Below are 13916 nucleotides of genomic sequence, written 5' to 3' on the forward strand. Positions count from 1 at the left end.
TCTGCTGAAAGCCAGTGGTATTCTTTATTGCTTGTGCGTAAAAACACTTCAGACCGTGTCTGGTCTGCAGGTACTGCCCTCTGGATGAGAAAGCTTTGAGGAATCAGAAGCATGAGTTGTTCTGGAGGGTTTTCCAGCTGCCTTTAAAAGAAAATGAGATTTTTTTATAAATGCACCTTCTGACCTTTGAGAGCCCCCAGTGTTGGAAGGGCACTGGTGGGGCTGGGGCCGTTAGTGGGCTAAGCCACTCGAGCTCCTGCTGTTTTCCAGTCTGACCTGCTCGCTCAGACCTGCACCTCCAGCCCAGCCACCCTGTTTGACATCACACAATTCCTCCTAAATCGCTGCTCGAAGCTGAATTTAAGCAAAAAAAAAGGTCAAGCAATAGCAAATTGTGGTAGCAATAAACAGTGCTGCTTGCTGATGTCTTGCTCCGATCCTCAAGGTAGAGCCAGTCCCAGTTGTTGCCATCTCCTCAGTCTCTCGCCTTCAGATCTGGCTCTCCCAGTTCAGGGGGGGCACAGCTGTCCCCGCCAGCGCCGCCCTGCGTGATGGTGTTGGAGGTGAGGAGGAAGGCGGAGTAGGCGAGGTCAGCATCCTCCTTGGAGCTCTGGGGAAGGACAGGAGGACACCGTTAGGTGGCCGGGCACGGACAGCAGCACGTGGCAGTGGAAGGGGCAGCGCTACACGGGCTGTGAGCTTCTCGGGATGACTCGGGCAGACTGGATGAGCGAGACGACCTGGCGGGTCACGCCAGTGCCGATGCAAGAGCATCAGGCCTTTGCTCAGCCGCAGGAAGATCCCAAATATTTGCAGGTTTGGGACTCTGCAGCATGCCTGCCCCTGCGTGTCAGCATCCCGCTCACCTGTCCTAAAGCTGCTGGGTTTTACTGGTTTCCTGATAGTTTCCTTTATCGTTCCGGTTTAGCTCCTGGCATTTACAACACCTACGTGTCACCTTTGGCTAGGGACTTCTAAAATGAAGGGCTTGCATCTGGCACCTTTGGCTACTGCTATGTGGTGCCATTTGGCCATGATCTTACCCATGGGGACAGGAGGCGGGGGGAGGCAGGGAGAAGGCAGGGGGAGGCAGGGGCTTGCCAGGGCCACAAGAACAAGTCACAGCCCTTGTGATGGCAGAGACTTCGCTGTCTACACCCCACCCCCCCGCCCCGAATGGCATGGGAACACAGCGTTGGGGGAAGGCTGGGATGTGGGATGTGCTCCGGCCTCTGGTCATCTTCTTATCCCAGTATTTCATATTTATGGGAACAACCCAAACCCAACCTTCCTTATACTACCTGGGGCTGACTTGGTGTACTGTATTATTGTCTCTGCTAAAACGTGGGGTCAGGAAAGGGTTAAGGTCCTCCCATAAAAGGGTTAAGGCCCCCCACCCCCCCCAGAGGCTGATCTGCAGCAGGTGCCTGGATCCAAGTAAGATGGAGAGCACCTGGGTATAAATGGAGCCCCTGGGAGGAGGCAGCTCCTTCGGCAAAAGGCTGGAGGGCTGGGCTGCTGCCTCCCAGGTCAGTGGGCTCTCTCTGCTTCCTCTTACCCTTTTTGCCTTCTTTGTCTCAGCAGCACTTTCTGGGGTGACCTCGGTGGTGATGAACTCTGCAGGGAGACAAAGGGAGGCGTTAGGGTGTGGGGGCTGTCGGTGGGCAGGTATTTCTGTGGATTTTGTAGGGTCCTTCTGCAAAGGCCTCCCTGGGACCCCCTGCCCCGGGGCTGGGGCTGGTGAGCAAGGCCACCAGTCAGTGACCTACCGTCCCCTCCTATCTGAGTCTCCTGGCTCTCTTTCACGCAGGCGTTATTGCTCGCGCTGTACTCCTTCACACTTTCAAAGTCTGACATGCTGATGTTTGTCCTGTAGCTCCCGACGGACACCAGGTCTGTTAAGAGGGAAGAGACAAGTACCCTGCATGCTTGCTTGGTCGGTGCAAGCATCTGGCATCTGAAATGCCTCTGTGCTAGGAGACGCCATGCAATGCAAAGCCTGTGCAGGGGTGGTCTTGGTCTCAGCCCGGGCACCCTGCATGCAGGGGATGGAGCCGTGTGGTGGGGTCAGTGGGAGAAGCAGGGCCCCTTGTTCGCCCTTTGCATGAGGGGGTACCAGGGGAGCAGCTCAGCCCAGCAGAGATGGCAGCGTGCACAAGGCATCGCCTTCACCTTAATATTGCTGACGTTTCTTGAGAGACTAGAAAAGGCAGGGACTCACCAGATCTCTTCAGCTGCCTGTATTTAAAAATGGCAAAAGCTGTCACGAGGATCAGGAGCACGGCACCGAGAAGGCTCAGGGTTAGAACGGTTGCATTGGGGCCATGGCTTTGATCAGAGCTGGAATGGAGGGAAAGATATCACTGAACTGTGAAATAGACTTTTTTCTTTAATTATTCAAGACTGAGTAAAGTATGTGAATTTCCAGCAGTCTGACATCTTTATGGGATGGTAAATCTGGGTGAGCATGATGCAGCTCAGTTAGTGAGCTGGATCCCAGCACATCGCGGCGGAACAAATAAAAAGGTAGGCCAGAGGTTGTGCCAGACCAGCTACATCAGCAGCTTGGTTATAAACGTGCGAAGGAAAGCTCTCTAATCTTGACAGAAGTATTTTCAATTAGCTTTTCTGTACCTGGAATCTCTAATTATTCCCTTCTTGGACTGTATTTTCTTGAGCTAGAGATTAATTTCAAGGTATCTTGCCTTTTGCTGTAACTTTTTTGCTTCTTTTCCTTTGATGTTTTGAGCTAAGCTCTTTGGGGACAAGAATTTTGTGTTGTTGCTATACCACCCACGCTGCATGCAAGCACAGCACCAGCAACGGGTTGATACAAAAATAATAAATCGCAGAGGCTTGGAGAGAACTCACCTTTCTGAGGCAGCTGAGTTTTGCACCTCAGCACCGCTGTAGGCTCTTTCTTGGGGATTCAAGCCAGGCTCGGCGCGGCTGGGGTCATCAACATTGGAGAGTTCTAGGCTGCGGTCGGCACCACTTACTGCGTTTCCTAGGGAAGAAGGGCAGTTAGTCGCGTGAGCAGCAGAGACGGTGACGCACAAACTTGCTGGGTGTATTTGGTGCACGTGGAGCTGCGGTGGGTTTTGGCTGTACTTGAAAGAATCTTTAAAACCGGGTTGAGAGATCTGAAATAATCTCATATCAACTGATTTTTTGCAAATATCTCAAGTAGGCTCTCCCTGCCTATATGCTTTTGAGAAGTCTTGACTTTCTAAGTTCTGCCTCTAGTATCTCCAGAACAAATTTTGAATATTTGGTTTGCCTTTATTTCTAGCTTTTTGCCTGCCAAAGCCAGCAAAATGAGGCTGTTTCTCCCTGTTTTCACTTTGACTGTCATCCACTTAGGATGGTTGCATGTGGGATATTTAGCGCTATACTTTTTCTCTGCTCTGCTTCTAACAATATTCCTTTCCAAGAAAAATAAGATAGTGCACCAAAGCTGAGGCTCCCTGGAGCAAGATGAACTACATGCCTTCACCTGACGGGTGTCAGATGTGGCTTAAACTAAGTGATGCTACAAATTGTAATAGCAATAATTAGTAAGGGCAGGGTTAAAAAGTAAAAATAGTGTGGAAGGAAGGGATTTTTAGACTGGTGGGTTTTTTATGACCAGGAAGCAGAAACCAGTGAGTGGATGAAAACAACTATGATGGGTGGCACAACATCAAGATGATCTTGGCATCTAGTCTGGGAGGCTGCCTGGATGAGAGCACTTCTGTTTTGAGGTGCTGCAACCTAGTGGATGTGGAGAGGACTTTTCTCTCAGCAGAAGGCAGCATGATTCACAGCCCCGTGGAGCAGGAAAGCCCCTGCCTGCCTTTGCCTGGGAGCTCACCTTCGGTCACCTGCAGGTAGACTGCCATGGTTTCTCCAAAGATGCCGTTGCGCTTCACTCCACACCAGTACCACCCTTGGTCTGTCTTTGCCACCGAGTCAAAGCTTAGGATAACCGTCTTGTTGTCGGTGACGCAGGTAACATCTGGCCCCGGCTGCCTTTGGTCGGAAGCAGGCATGGGGGTGCAGCTGGTGCCCTGCCACTTGCACCAGTACTTCTGGTAAGAGTAGTACTTGCATGAATAAGAGCAAGTTAAATCAACCCGTGAACCCACTTGCGCCTCCACGTTCTTCTTTCCGTTCAGTCCAGGTTCTCCTTCAAGGACAAACAGAACATCAAGGCTGATGTTAGTGGTTTCGGTGGTGGGACTGGTAGTCAACAGGGAGCGGTGCTGCTACAGATGGTGAACCAGGGGTTTATCTTTGAGGGAAAGTGCTCCTTATGTTGCTAAATTAACGTTAAGGATGCTGTATATGCATCTTTGTGTGAAAGCTGAGGAGGTTTTTATAAGGCTTAAGAAATGCATGAGAAACTTTTGTGAACACTTTCCCATAAAACTGAAACCTTGTGTTTCTATTTTAAAGCTACCGAGGTGCAGGGGGATTGGCACAGTGTTCTGCCTTATGAGATAAAAATTCAGAGTTGGACCTCTCATCTCTTCCCAAAACGCCAGATCCGCTCCTTTGGGGTGCTTATGGGGTTGTTTTGTACCTACTGAGCAGGCAGAGAACTGCCAACGTGGAGTTCGTACCGTCTGTGATCTTCAGCTCCGTTGATGATTGCTGCTCCTTCACCTCGTCTGTCATGCACCAGTAATAGCCTTTGTCGCTGTCCTTCAGCTGGTTCAGGATGATGGTGATCGTCTTGTTATCTGGACTGTCGTACATGGCCACTCTTCCTTCATAAAGTTCCGACACATACCCGGAGGTGTCTATGATCCGAGCACATCCCTGCTGTCTCCACTTGCACCAGTACTTCACTGACAGCGTTTTTAGACCCTCATAGTGGCATTCAAAAGTTGCTGAACTTCCTTTTATTCCAAATATTACAGGCTTTCCTTGAGGAACACTTGTCTCTGGAGATAAAAATGAAATGATCAGCGGTACATGTCTAACTCTAGCCCATGTGGCACTCCCCCAGGAGAATAAATATTATCAGACCAGACGAAGCTGTTCTGGCTAAAGCGAGGCTAGGCAAAGCTCAGGGGTACAGACAGTAGGAGTCTGTCCTGCCACTGCCCCCCTAAAGGGTCTGTCAGGCTTTTCTTTTTCCCAAATTCACAAGGTGGTCGTTGTCTTTGTGTACTGACATGTCAAAGTTTTGCTCCCTTTGCTAGGGGAAGGACAGGACTTCTTTCTACATCTGCCATTTTGAGATTTAAGGAATTAAGACTTGAAAAGAGAGTTTGCTTGTCTCAGACTAGTAGGCAGCATTTGCCTTCTGGAATTTTGGGCTAGCCACACTGGGGAAGTCTTGATACAAGCTTTATTAGTGATGGTTTAGTACCTTACAGGTGATTAAATGACTAGGAAGAAGCACTAGGCAAGAGGACAGGATAGCACTCTGCAAAGGGAAACTGAAGTTCCTGTTAAATCAAGGGAGGCTGCTAGTGGTGCTTCTGAAGGGAAGCAAAGATGAAGGGAAAAAACCCACTGGGAATAGCTTACCCTCATAGACATGCACATCCAGTTCCTTCGTTTCTCCTTTCTCCCCATAGACGCCGACCCCGCATAGGTACAAGCCAGAGTCTTCCCAGCCTATCTGCGTTATCATGATGCTGAATGAGCCTGGAGCCTCCTCATTACTCAGCAGAGCTCGCCCTGTGTAAGCCTCATCAACATTCCCATAACTATCGATGATGTTATAGCAGCTATTCTTCTCCAGCTTGCACAAGAACTTCCTCATGCTCACAGAATCCTCCCCAAAGCTGCAGGTCATGGTCAAAGAACTGTGCAATTTCACGTAGAAGAGCTCGGCTCCCTCGGGTATGTGTGGACCTGTGCATAGAGAGACACTGGTCAATGTCATCTGGAGGTAACTGCAACTCCCTGATACCTCTGATGGCTTTTTTTTTTAGCATAGGGTTTCTCTCTACTTTGTTATATTATATGATCCTGTGCCGCTCCTGGATAAAGCATGATCTGCCCAGCTGTGTCCCGTGCCTGTCGCACATTTCGGGACTGAGGTCTCTGTGCTGTATCAATGCCTGCTCTGTGGTGGGGCTTCTCCCAGAGCCTTCTTGCCATGAGTTTGCACCGTGCTCTGCATCCTGGGCCTTGCCCAGCAGCGCGGTGCCGTCCTGCACACCATGTTCTCGCGGGCTTGTGCACAGGCGTGGCTCGCACGGCCTCATCTGTGGGTTGGAGGGTGCACCAAGTGACTGGCAGCTCTGCCCTCTGACTGAATCTCCCTAAATTTTAGTGGCTGAGAGAGGTCAGCAGGTTCTAAGCAATGTATGTGATCTTAAGGTTAATTTAATCTGATTTAATGCCATGGTTTTGGTCAAAAAATTCATTCTGTAAGAGCACATGGGGAAAATGAATACTGCTGTTTCCTGAAAGCATGGAGCATCTTGAGCTCTTAGATACTCGACAGACTATCTGTTGAGCCATACTAAAAAGGGTGGAAAAGGTAAAAGAAAACGATACTTGAAGGAGCCCCAAGACTGGAATTACCTTTAGAAACGTCCAGACTGACTTTGTGGGAGAGCCCTCTGCCGTTGATGCCAACGCCGCACTGGTAGGTGCCTGCGTCTGCCATTGTAAGCTCGGAGAGGTTAATCTGGAAGTTTTCTGCCTGTGGATAGTCAACGATGGAGGCCCTGCCTTGGTAGCCTGGAGCAGTGTAGCCGTTGGTGGACACGATGGTCATGCAGGCTGTGGCCGATTCCTTGCACCAATACTTTCTGTCGTGTCTGTTCACCCGGGTGGGAGGGTAGAAACATTTCACGGTAACTGACCCGTTGAGCAGCCCGTATACCTGCCGTGGTCCGAACACAGGGCTTGAGACTGCAAGAGGAAAACACGTTGGCTGTAAATGTCAACTGTGCTACACAACCTGGTGGGACTACAGAGCAGGTTAGGTGTACCGGGACAAGCTCGGACCCAGGGCTGTGTGGCATCGTGTGGTCTGAAAGGTCCCGTAGCAGTGACGGGCGCTGATGGGCTAGTGACACTCTCTGAACCCTCCTCCCCACTTAGTAATGCCGCCTGCAGTCTTAGGTCACCCACAAGACCTGTGCCCCAGACAGGTTACACTTACTTGCTGCCTTGGGAAGGTATCTGCTGCTTGCAGAGTCAGCTGGGAGGAAGGTGAGCAGGAAGATGAGCGCTAGTAAAGTCATTTTTCTTGCATTCCCTGGAAAAGGCGCAGAGGTTGGTGAATAATCACATTTGCAAGATGATTAACAGATCAAGTAATCTAATAATCCTCATGCCTGGAGGATATGACGGTTGTGGCTATTTGAACTAGAGAGAAAAATAGCATTTAATCGCTTTTGAATGAGAAAGAGGGAGCTGATAACCTTGTTCGTGCCTGTGTTGCTGCACGGCATCGTGACTGCCTGTGGGTCTCACCCCAACACCCCAATCTTCCGTTCTGTAAATGAGGAGTTGTTCTTATGACAAACTCGGTTAATGCAATGCCTGCAAGCCAGCAATGTGTCCGTCGGAGCAGAGTGCCCCAGGGACAGTGTCCCACACACAGGCAATGGCGGCAGTGTGCGCAGCATAAAAAGCAATTTTTGGCCATATCAGAAGAGACTTGATTCAAAATCAGGAATTGTATCTGGTTTTACACTTGTAAATCAGAACAGCCCATCACAAGGCTGAAGACCAAAAATGGTCCAAAAGCCACTGAGCCCTGGCAGGCAAGAGAGTCAGGTGGCAACCCAGAGCTCAACTGCTGGCTTGACCCTTGCCAGGAGATAATGCTGCTTCTAATAATTTAATAGCTGGGCTCATTTTCTTTCAATGCTGTTCACTTGTGAGCCTGAATGCCAAAAGCGCTCCTTAGGAAAACCTCTTTTCACAGAATCACAGGATGGTTTGGTTTGGAAAGGACCCTTGAGGATGCTCTAGTCCAGCCCCCTGCCATGGCAGGGACACCTTTCACTAAGTCGTGTTGCTCAAAGCCGCGTCCAATCTGACCATGAGCACTTGCACTGATGTGGGGCATCTACAGCTTCTCTGGGCAACCTGTGGCAGTGTCTAACCACCCTCACTGTGAAAATTTCTTCCTCATGTCCAAATTTCTTCTTTAACATAAAGCAGAGTTCCCATCTGAATCCTGTATTTAATTACTGCTCTTTGTTTCCCCAATCTCTTTGAGGACAACAAAAAAGAAAAAGGGTAAAGTTTTCAACTCTACTTTTTTTTTTTTCCTTCAGCTGCTGGTAACGTTAGTGAGATGCAGGAATTTACCCCGTGCCCCTCCAAGAATCAGACTTAAACCAACAAAGTGCTGTCCCACCTGTACATCCAACAAACCTCCTGCACCAAAATTCACCCTTGGCCAGGAATCGAAATTATGGCTGTTGGGGAGCGTCAGACCAAACCGTGTGTCTCTTGAAATGTGTCCATAGTCTTCGGGATTAATATTTCTGACCTTCCGCTTGCTTTGGACTGAGTGATGGCTCAGAAGTGACCAAGGCTTTTAATTCACTAAACTGTTTTCTTTGGCCTGAACTGAGCATGCTGTTGGATGCTGGATGTGCGCTGGTGGGAATGTGCGTTTCCTGAGCACGGCTGTTGATAGACCTGTGCACTCGAAGTTCTAAAGATGATGATGGGTGCCAAGGAAAGCCTTTATAAACATTCAGAGGAATTTGATTTCAGGGTGTCAAGTGACACAATTTTATTAAGGGTAATTCCTGGTAGAAGAAAAAGGTTTTTATTTCCGTGTTAAGATGAAAGGCGTTCTGTTGTGCCTTCTTCCTTGTATTGTGATTTCTAATTGCTCAATGGCCATTTGTCCATGGCTAATAATTAACTCACTGAGCATGAAAAATGCTCTTTCGTACATATCACAGAAGTAGCCAGCAAGACAAACACCACATTCTGCAGAAAGCAAACAATATGGCACAAAAAGGGCCTTGATATTTGCCCCTTGCTAACAGGAGTTCCTCCAGCTGATGGTCGCCTGCAACTTCTGCAGCTCTGAGTTGCCTCTAGTCCTGTTTTCTCAGATGCTGTTAAAACCTTCCCCCACTCACTGAATGAATGGAGAAAGCTCCCATGTAAAGCAAGTCCGAGCAAGCACAGCCACTGTTTACGTAAAATTCTGTGATGTATTTCCATGCTAATCCACTGAGCTGGACGGCTGGAAACCCCCTCCCGGCTGCTGGCGCCGTGTTGTGCTAGGAAGTGTCATTCTCGGAGCCCAGAGAAATGGTGCAAATGAGCTTTGCTGGTCACTCTGCAACAAGCAAGCGCTGTTCAAGATGCTGCAGGAGAATTTCACCAAGCTGTTGGTAAAAGAGCTCTAGTTCCTACTTTCAAAGAACATCCCCTGCTGGATTTGCTGTCTCTAGTCAGAGCATAAGGTTTGAACTTCAGAGCTTCAGGGAAGAGAAAAGGCTGCTGAGCTCTTATGAAAGGGAGTGCAAGTAAGTGGCTGTGCGAGTGATTTATATTAACGCTTCTGCAGATGGAGGGGGAGTTGAAAAGAGAGAGGGAATGGGACAGCAAAGGTTTGCAGGGGGCTATAGAAGAGCCAAGAGGCTTGAAACCAGAGGGAAATGCCAGGTATGCTATCTCCAGGGCAGTTGGGAACCAAGCTTATGATAAGCATGTTGGTAGATCTGCAGTGCTCTCATCCTGCTGCATGCCCAGGGTCGGTGCCTGCAGAAGCCCCAGGGCTGGAAAGGGTGAAGTGCCTGTGCCCAGCCTGTACTTCTGCCGCTCAGCTGTGGCTTCTCACCAGTCTAGCCTAACTTTCCAGGAGTAGAGAAAGGGGAAAATAGTGCTCCTTTGTTATGTGTTGGCGAAATCTTTCCTGAACCTGGCAGTGGAGACAAGGCTTCATTTTGGGCTTCGTATAGAGGCGCACACCCTGCGGGTACGTGCCATCTGTATCTGGCAGCACCAACCGCTTCTGAGAAAGGTGCAAAACTCTGCCCTAGACAGTGATGCCAGGACTGGTCCAGAGGGGTTTCCCGAAGTCCCAGTGCGGGTCTGGTGGCTGGCATGACGCATGAGGCTTGTGTGCTGCTCCCAAAACCTCCCCGCAGAAGCCGGGTTTGGCCACCCCGTACAGGAACAGTTGCACTGACTTTACAGACAGCTGGCGATCCTCCACTGGCTTTGCCTGGGAGCCCTGCGACGTGGCTGGCTTGGACATGGTTGCCGTGTTGGGTTCCCCTCCTCTTGTGTCCACAGCTCCTGCTTCCTCCTCTCGCAGGCTCTGACCTGCGTGTCCGGGTGCCTGCGCTGCATTTCTGACCACTCTTGGAGCAGGAGGGACTGGGTGCGTGAGACCATGGTGTCCCCAAGGACTGATGGACACTGGAAACCTGTCCCGCAGGGAAAACCCGGTCCTAGCACACCGCAGCAGGACGGGTCTCCAGGACCCTGCTGGGTAGCCGATGCGGACGGGTGCCCGCAGCCCGCTTTGCTGCCCATCGGAGCTCCTGCCTGCACCAGAGCTGCTGGGCAGGAGGGATCGCGGAGGCTGATGGGCAGAGAGAAATCAGGATGCGTGATTTGTGCTGCGTATGTGCAAGCAGGCAAAGACACTGCTGTCTTAAAACCAATGCATTAAAAACCTAGTGAGAAGCTGTCTGCAAGGCAATGCAATGGACTGCTCAGGAGGGACAGCAGGGAGGGAACCCAATTATTCCCACTGAGAAAGTGTCTCCAAGAGGGTGCTGTGCAGCAGGCAAAGAAGCTGTGGGTGGGAAGTGCCGGGCTGGCAGCGCTCTGGGGCAGCCGCCTCCGTCGGCATTTCGGGCTTCAGCTCACCTGCACAGCTGGGCCAGTCTCTGTAGACTGCCAGGCTCTCTCTGTGGTTAGTTTAAACCATTGAGAGGTCAAGTGGCGGGAGCAGTGGGGGGATTAAAAGCTTGTACTACTTCTGCCCCGCTCCCCTCGTAACACCAGAAGGGAAGCAGCCATGGGGAAAGCTTTCAGCTGCACGAATATGCATGTCTGGCATTTGCAAAGTCCCTCTTGCAGCCAAAGGGCCATGTCCCCTCCCGGCATAAGTCCCTAATTCCCTCTCACAACAGTGGTCCTCTCTGGATTATTACCAGCTGTGGGCTGCAGCTGTACTCCTTTTTCTTTGGTTTTCCTTTTTAATAAATCTTGGTTTTGTGAATTTACTTTCATTTTGCATCACCAAAACTGCCGGCTTCCTTCTCTTCCCTGTCCCAACGTAACAGGTTTTGAAGGTTTAGCGCACAAAACCAGTATTACAGCTGAACTCAGCAGATGGGAGTTTGCGCATTGGTGCGTGACCTTTCCACTCTTAACCCAGGCCTCTGGACACCAAGATCAGGGTGACGGGGTTCTCTTGTCTGGGGCACCCTGCCAGGCAGGGGTGGCTGCATGCTCTCTGGCTGCAGTGTGCTGGTGTGTCTGTGTGTATAATGCAACAGGGATTTCAATGAATTTAATTGTACAGAACGGGATAGGCTAACTGTTAGCAAGATTAATACTAACAAATCAAAATATTTAGTTGTAATATGCTTTAAGACAGAAGATTTAGCCGTTACTGGGTAAATGGCATTAATATTCAGCTGCCCGTCTCCATGCTCGGCTTGAGTTGCCGTGTTCGTGACCATGAGCTTGGTAAGGGCTGCTGAAACCCCCACCGAGGGCAACTGTGCAGGTGTGTGAGTGCATGAGAAACCTGGGACGTTTTTAGGCCTTAAAACCCAACTATGTACCTCTACCATAACAACAGGTAAAACCTCACTGCATCTTGTAATGTGTTTCCATGACTGGATTTTGTTGTGTTTCCTCCTACCGCCTAAGTGCGTTAGAGCTTGCGCTGAAGGGGCTTTGCTGGTTAGTGCTGAGCGAGACACGGACGTGCCGCAATGCGGCTTCAGAAGTGAAATCACAAGGTCCTTTACAACATAATGACTTTTTTTTCTTGCTTTCCAACTCAGGACAGCTAAATGTTTTTGTTGTCTCAGTATCGTCTTGAGAATGAATCTGTTCTGAGAATCATCTGTGTTGATTCGGTACGTTGCTGTGCTCTTAATCCTCACTGTGTTATGCCTCCACTGAGTGGCAAAGATTTTAATGCTGTTTTTAAAGCTCTGGGGAAGTTAGACCCCCTCAAACCCCACAGTCAGCCTCCCTTGCTTATATGGATGTGTCTTTAAGTGTCTCTGTCCATGGAAAGTGGTTCATGGCCTTTTTGCAGGGCAGTGGGAGCTTGGTCTGGCATAGCTGTGCTCTGAGACCTGCCTGGGCTGGGTTTCCCAGTCTACTGCGTGTGGATGCTTCCCTGGATCCCCCAGCACTGAAAGCACTGCGGGATTGGCCTGGGTTGGAAACATCATCTTCCTCTCTAACACTACCCTATACCTAAATTTTGAAATAGTGCTTTCAGGTTTCCAGCAGAAAGTGCTCTCAGACCAGGCGAGCCCTTCCAAATAGCATGCATTACAAGACCTCTTTTGGGATTCTATGGTGCTTTTGTGGCTCTATCAGTCCTCGGGAGGAATATCTTCAGACTTATAATGATTTGGAAGAGATCAGGACCTGACCCCTGAGTTATGCAAACCCAAGCAAGTGGCTCTTCTTGCTGGGTGTGAAACACCAGAGTTCAGTTCCCAAATTCTGCTGACTCAGCTGCAAGGTTGAGCTCAGAGAAACCTGTACGCTCCTAATGCAGCTTGCCAGGGTTCAGCACAGTCCAATCCATTAGCTATTAACTGTTGCTCTTGGCATGTCCTTGACACTGGTCATTGTTATGGGATCAATGAAACATGAAGAGTTAGTTGCCACATTTGTAATTCCAGCCTAGGAGTCCTTCTGTTTTATAGAATGCTTACTGTTATTCAAATATTTAAGAAATAATAACATATTACCCCCCAGCCACCAAATCCTTTTAAAGCAGGACCCGCTAACGCCATGAGCACCTGCAAAGATGCAAACCCTTGTAGGCACAGGCAGCGCTGAGCAGAAGCATCAGGGGTTATAATGTGAGGACGAGCCCTGGCGCATGTGTTAGGCGTGATTTATGGAGGTGCTGAAGACTTGTGTGCCTAGAAGGGCCTGGCAAAATACTTCTTGCTGCACAGGACCGGGGCTATCTGTGTCTTTACAGTGCCCATCAAGATCAGTGCGTAGATAGCCTTACTGTGGGTTTTATTTGCTGAGGGGGAAAGCCACCAATCTACTTGGTTTCCATGGAGTTATGAATGAGCAATCAACTTTAACATAAAAGATCGAGTTGACCTAAACACATACAGAAGCTAAATATTTCACGTTCCAAACCGATGGCTCCTTTACAATATGAAAAGGATAAATCGAAGGTGCTAATTTTGTGATGCAGTGAACAGAAACAGCTAGGCAGATGGTATTGAAGATTACCAGGGTTTACAAAGAAAATGGCAGGTTTTAGGAATTTCTGCAGTACTCGTGACCCTCCCAGCTAAGAATGTTTCTAAGTGCCAGTTAAACACTGTCCTACATGAGCAATATCCTGGAAAACAAATGAAAAAGAATAACCAGACAACTGTCATGGCAGTGACTGAAATTCCTGCGGAGATCATGCTGCTTATCTAATTTTATGTTCCTTTAAGCTGTTAGAGACAGCATACCCAAACTTTGACCTCGCTTTATGTTCCTTTAAGGTGTTAGGTATCCCATACACCAACTCGTTCCTTCTCAGATAAGTGTATCATGGTTCATTTGTGTCTAACTTTTTGGTTTTTGTCTTGGGCTAGAAAGTGAAACCGACTTGAACACTTAAACTATTATTCTAGCTCAATACTACTTGTATCGCGGGGAGTAGGAACGTGCTGTAGTCCAAAAGCACTTCCTGGGCTGCCAAGGTCTGTACCCTGGCAGCTGATGGATGGATGGACGGACGGACGGATGGATGGCGG

At 49.3% G+C, this 13916-nt stretch overlaps 1 protein-coding gene and 1 long non-coding RNA gene across 2 annotated transcripts in view; one reads left to right on the top strand and one right to left on the bottom strand.

Moving 5' to 3' along the window:
- LOC142067175 (polymeric immunoglobulin receptor-like) overlaps nt 1–13916 on the bottom strand; it is a 14979-nt gene continuing 1063 nt past the window's right edge. The window contains exons 2-11 of the mRNA XM_075115566.1: nt 7115–7210; nt 6529–6861; nt 5521–5850; nt 4605–4928; nt 3854–4168; nt 2872–3007; nt 2222–2340; nt 1770–1895; nt 1559–1617; nt 1–610 (exon numbers count right to left, since the gene is read on the bottom strand). Of these exons, the coding sequence (XP_074971667.1) occupies nt 476–610; nt 1559–1617; nt 1770–1895; nt 2222–2340; nt 2872–3007; nt 3854–4168; nt 4605–4928; nt 5521–5850; nt 6529–6861; nt 7115–7196 (1959 nt within the window). The 5' untranslated portion in view covers nt 7197–7210 and the 3' untranslated portion in view covers nt 1–475. The remainder of the gene's footprint in view (nt 611–1558; nt 1618–1769; nt 1896–2221; nt 2341–2871; nt 3008–3853; nt 4169–4604; nt 4929–5520; nt 5851–6528; nt 6862–7114; nt 7211–13916) is intronic.
- Nucleotides 9111–13916, top strand: part of LOC142067176 (uncharacterized) — a 20497-nt gene continuing 15691 nt past the window's right edge. The window contains exon 1 of the long non-coding RNA XR_012663923.1: nt 9111–9458. This is a non-coding gene — a long non-coding RNA (uncharacterized LOC142067176). The remainder of the gene's footprint in view (nt 9459–13916) is intronic.

The sequence above is a fragment of the Phalacrocorax aristotelis genome, chromosome 21, assembly GCF_949628215.1.
Source record: "Phalacrocorax aristotelis chromosome 21, bGulAri2.1, whole genome shotgun sequence".
Lineage (NCBI taxonomy): Eukaryota > Metazoa > Chordata > Aves > Suliformes > Phalacrocoracidae > Phalacrocorax > Phalacrocorax aristotelis.